Source organism: Nestor notabilis, unplaced genomic scaffold, assembly GCF_000696875.1.
Source record: "Nestor notabilis isolate BGI_N333 unplaced genomic scaffold, ASM69687v1 scaffold30351, whole genome shotgun sequence".
In the NCBI taxonomy this organism is placed as follows: domain Eukaryota; kingdom Metazoa; phylum Chordata; class Aves; order Psittaciformes; family Psittacidae; genus Nestor; species Nestor notabilis.
In genome coordinates, this window is record NW_009914754.1 from 29,561 (window position 1) to 33,847 (window position 4,287).

At 41.5% G+C, this 4,287-nt stretch overlaps 1 protein-coding gene across 1 annotated transcript; it reads right to left on the minus strand.

Moving 5' to 3' along the window:
* Window positions 1-145: 145 nt before the first annotated feature.
* On the minus strand, window positions 146-3,086 carry PLAG1 (pleiomorphic adenoma gene 1). Its single transcript, XM_010023809.1, has 2 exons — window positions 2,725-3,086; window positions 146-2,130 (listed from the first exon to the last, which is right to left on the minus strand). Exons 1-2 carry the CDS (start codon window positions 2,964-2,966, stop codon window positions 867-869), a joined length of 1,506 nt encoding a protein of 501 aa, XP_010022111.1. The 5' UTR covers window positions 2,967-3,086; the 3' UTR covers window positions 146-866.
* Between the last annotated feature and the right edge of the window lie 1,201 nt (window positions 3,087-4,287).

A 4,287-nucleotide genomic window follows, 5' to 3' on the forward strand; every position in this document is an offset into this window, starting at 1 on the left:
CAGAGTCATGAAAGCACAACAACACAGTTCCAAATTCAACTTGAAACATTTGTCATTCAGGCAAGCAGAGATTCTCTGTTGAAATTCTGTTCAGCCATGATTTTAGAGAATTAAACTAATTTCTTTTTTTTTTTTTCATCTGTTATCTGTAACAGGTCACAAAAATTTAAGCCAGAAAATGGCAAAATTCTTAACACCTTTTATAATGACTTTAATACAAGTCAAATGCTATATATATGTACATGTGTATATATGGACTTCTATATATACACACACAAGTTTTCAGAAAAATCTGAATTCTCTATTTATTTAAAAAATTTAGATTTGTCATTATAGAACAGATCAGATGTGACACCATTTGGGAAGAGGATTTGTTTGGAAATGGACTGGAGATATACATTTTCCCCCAAATCTTTAGGAATCTTTGTAATACATTTTTTAGCTGGATTCTTTGCAAATAGTAAAATATATATTAAAAGGTAAAGTGGTGGTAGCTCTACCACTGACATCAATAAAACGGAATAGCTGGTATGGTTGAAAAAAGTTATAAAAAAGGGATGAGCGCTGAGAGTTTGCTTGGGATGACTTTCTACTGAACATTTTCAATGTGTCAATTGGCAGTGAAAATGAAAACAATACAATGAGACTGCTTAAAAAAAACCAACCAACCCAACAAAGTAAACACAGCTGAGAATAAACACTTTCAAAACATTTTTAAAAAGTTAATTTAAATTTCTTACTGGCTTCATGAGATCGGTACTGTACAAAAGCAGAGGATTTATAATGTCTTATAGTAGGCACTAAGTTAAAAATGGTCACCTAAGGCATTTCTACAAATAGACAGTAACAAGCCAGCTTTGTACATCCTATTGGAAAGCTTGATGAAATCGTGGTAGGGTGGTGGTTGTGCTTAGACTGCTTGTGAAAGCTGCTGACAACGAGTGCAGAGACCCAAGACCTATACTATTGCTAGGATCTTGTGGATCCTGGGTTTGTGGTGGAAGTTGAGTCATAGAAGAATGTGCTTCCTCTTGCGTATAACTCATTCCGAGGTTCCCCACTGAAACGGAAGGATTATAGGGAGGGCCATTTACAGGTATGAAGTTGAACAGCTGAGAAAAGTCTAATGACGGGGTGTTTAGAGGTTCACTAATAGGAACGGAGCCCTTGGAAAGGGAAACCTCCCCAGACCCATCATCTAGTGGCCCTACTTGTGGATCCAGCCCTAGTTTCGATGAAGATGCTTGAGAATCCTGGGATGAAGAAGGCATACCACTTTGCAACTCCATTAAGTAACTTTCGATTTCCCCTTTCAATGGCTGTTCTTTTTCAGGCATAGAAATTGCGTATGAGGTAGTACCGAGCGGATATTTCAACGATAGCTGGTGAGGAGGGTGGACAGACTCCATATCTATTGGACAAGGCATTCCCAATGGTAACGATGTGGCAACCATTTGGTGTGCAGATGCAGAACTCTGCATGGACTGAATCTGAGTGTTGTAGAGATTTAATTGCAAAGTGTTTGTAAATGGCTTTGATGTCAGTTCACTGGAAGGTAAAGACATCACTGGAAGCAGCTCATCCTTAATAGGCACAGAAACATTGCAGGTAAAGGGATCTAGAAGGTCCATTGGCTCTGTTTTGACCTTCAAAAGTTCTTGGTTGTGACTTTTCTTCATGTGACGCGTGAGGTGATCCTTCCGCCCAAATCTCTGTGCACAGTACTGACAGAGGAAGTCCTTTCTTCCAGTGTGCACTACCATGTGTCTACGGACATCCTTTCGGGTGTAGAACCGACGATCACAGTGTTCACACTGGTGTTTTTTCTCCTTCACTCCACCCGATGACTTGCCTGCGTGAGTTTTTAGGTGCTCCAGCAGCACTCCTGTGCTTTCAAAAGTCTGCAAACATACCTTACAGGTGAGGTCACCGCTTGTTGCAGCATGCAAAGCCAGGTGACGTTTGAACCCAAGCTTGGTATTGTAGTTCTTTCCACATTCTTCACACTTAAAGGCCTCTTTGTTGGGATTGTGTGTATGTAGGTGATTCTTTAGGTGATCTTTTCGGTGAAACATTTTCTCACAATAATTACACTTGTGGGTTTTCTCAGGAGAATGAGTAGCCATATGCCTTTAAACACAGATATATTCTGTAAGTAATTATTTTGATCAAAAAACACACGTGCTCATTTTTTAATGGCAGCTAAATACTATGCTAAAGGCTGCTTTGCAACAGAACCTTTTAACTGAAAGCATGACACTACATAGACAGTTCAACAAATTTAAATATAGCAAAACGCGAGCCATTTCTCTTAAATTGACACTTTTAGGTTTTGGTGGGGTTTAGCTACTGTAACAGGGGTATATAGTCAAGTATGAAAGTACTCGTGTAAAAGTCCATAGCCAAAAAATTTTCAGTCCATACTCTTTTTCTCGTGACAATTCCTTATACAAATGAAAATTCTACGCTCATTTAAAAACAAAACAAAACAAAAAACAAACAAACAGAAAACAAAAGCAGAAAACAAATCAAGAAACAAAATCAAAGACATTAGCTTGCAAACTTAGGTAATTTAGAATTCTAGAAACAATCCAATGGCTACTTTAATTAACACATCCTCTCTGCAATCAGCTGAAGGCGTACACAAATATATACTTTTACACGGCTTAACACAGCCAACATAAAATAGATAATATAATCTGAAAGATAAATAGAGTTTAATACCTTAGTAATTTGTACTTAGAAACAAAGGCCTTGGTGCAGTCTTGTTGTGTGCACTTGTAGGGCCTCTCTCCTGTGTGAGAGTATGAGTGAACCTTTAATTTCTCAACACTGTTAAAGGCCTTGTCACACAGTTGGCAAGGAAAGTTTTTTCTTGGTTTGGTTTCACCACGCTTACGTTTCCCTGAAGGGACTTTCTGGGTATCTCTTACTTCTGACAAATCACCAGGAATGACAGTGGCCATCGCAGCCTAAACCAGGCCTTCTTGTTGGACACTTGGGAATTGCCCAACTCCACTAAATGATTTAGCTTTAGATGGCTTCTCAAGTTTCATGTGGTCGTAAAAGAAAGCAAAAGGGGACTGGAAAAAAAAAAAATAAGAAACAACTAGTTTGTAACTAAACTTAGATTTTGAAGTTTACTTGCTATGTGATGCTTCTGAATAAAACTTAAAAATAAAATTAGGTTCAGCTGGTCTAATGTAATACCTGCAGGTTTGTTTTTTTTTAAACACTATTTGCTGCAACTCTTATAATGCATTGCTCAGGATGAACAGATCCACATATGCCCTGAGATCACACCTCGCAACCTTCCCCTCAAGCACTCATAGAGAACAGCAAAGTTCCTGTCACATTACAGGAGGCACCAGGCAAAGAGCCTGCCTACCTACCTACCTACCTACCTACCCAGATGGCTTTTGGCAGCTTCGGATTGCAAAGGAATTAAAGGCGCGCCTGTGGTGTTTGCAGAGACACACGCACGCACACATGCATACAGTTATCAAAGCGAGAATCTGTAAGGCTCAAAGTGTTCGAAAACCTGTGTGAGAAGCGGCAGTACCCACTGGTGACAGTCTAGGGGGGCGAAGCTCATGCTCTCGGGTTTACCTCCTCGCTGAGATTACCGCACATCTATGCATCTACTCTAGTGAAATGTACGCGCTGACACTGATTGCTAATGCCAGGTGAAATTCGCTGTAAACTTACCCTCCGCTAACAGAGACCTGACGTGTTAACAACAGAAATCCTATGGATTAGGGATAGATTAGGGTTTTAGCAGTGCAGTGCTGGAGACCCCCACCCTCCTCACGCTATCCTGGAAGATGCAGGGGCTGTAAATGTTCAGATTTAGGCTAGCTCAGGATGCAGGATCTGAGTCCTGCTGGGGCACTGCAAACCGTGAACTAAACCAGAAACTTCCAGCTAAAAGAGGTGCGTGATGCTCGTGTCTGAGTTGTGGGCGAACAGCTTTAATTTCATCATTTGGTAACGTATAGTAGCAACTGGGCACCTGCTATTACATGGCACTTAACAGCCTCCCTCTGTCAGGGGTAGCTGACAGCGTTTTTTCATCATCGGAGCACAACTGCTACTACAGATACCAAACCCCAGTGCAGGCAAGGTGCAAGGTCTGCGGCAGCGGGGGCGAGGAGGAGGACAGCAGGAGGACAGCACTCAACGCAAGCATTTAGCAGGGCTGGAAAGCCCCGAAGAGCGGCTTTTCTCCCTCAAAAGCATGCCGTCCCCCCAGCCCCGGTGTCGCGGCTCACAGCTGCTGCCCGCTCC

Coding starts and splice junctions, on each gene's coding strand:
- PLAG1 (XM_010023809.1), bottom strand. CDS start 2,966: ATGGCCACTGTCATTCCTGGTGATTTGTCAGAAGTAAGAGATACCCAG. Junction 2,131..2,724: donor TCTAAGTACAAATTACTAAG/GTATTAAACTCT, acceptor CTGTGTTTAAAG/GCATATGGCTACTCATTCTC.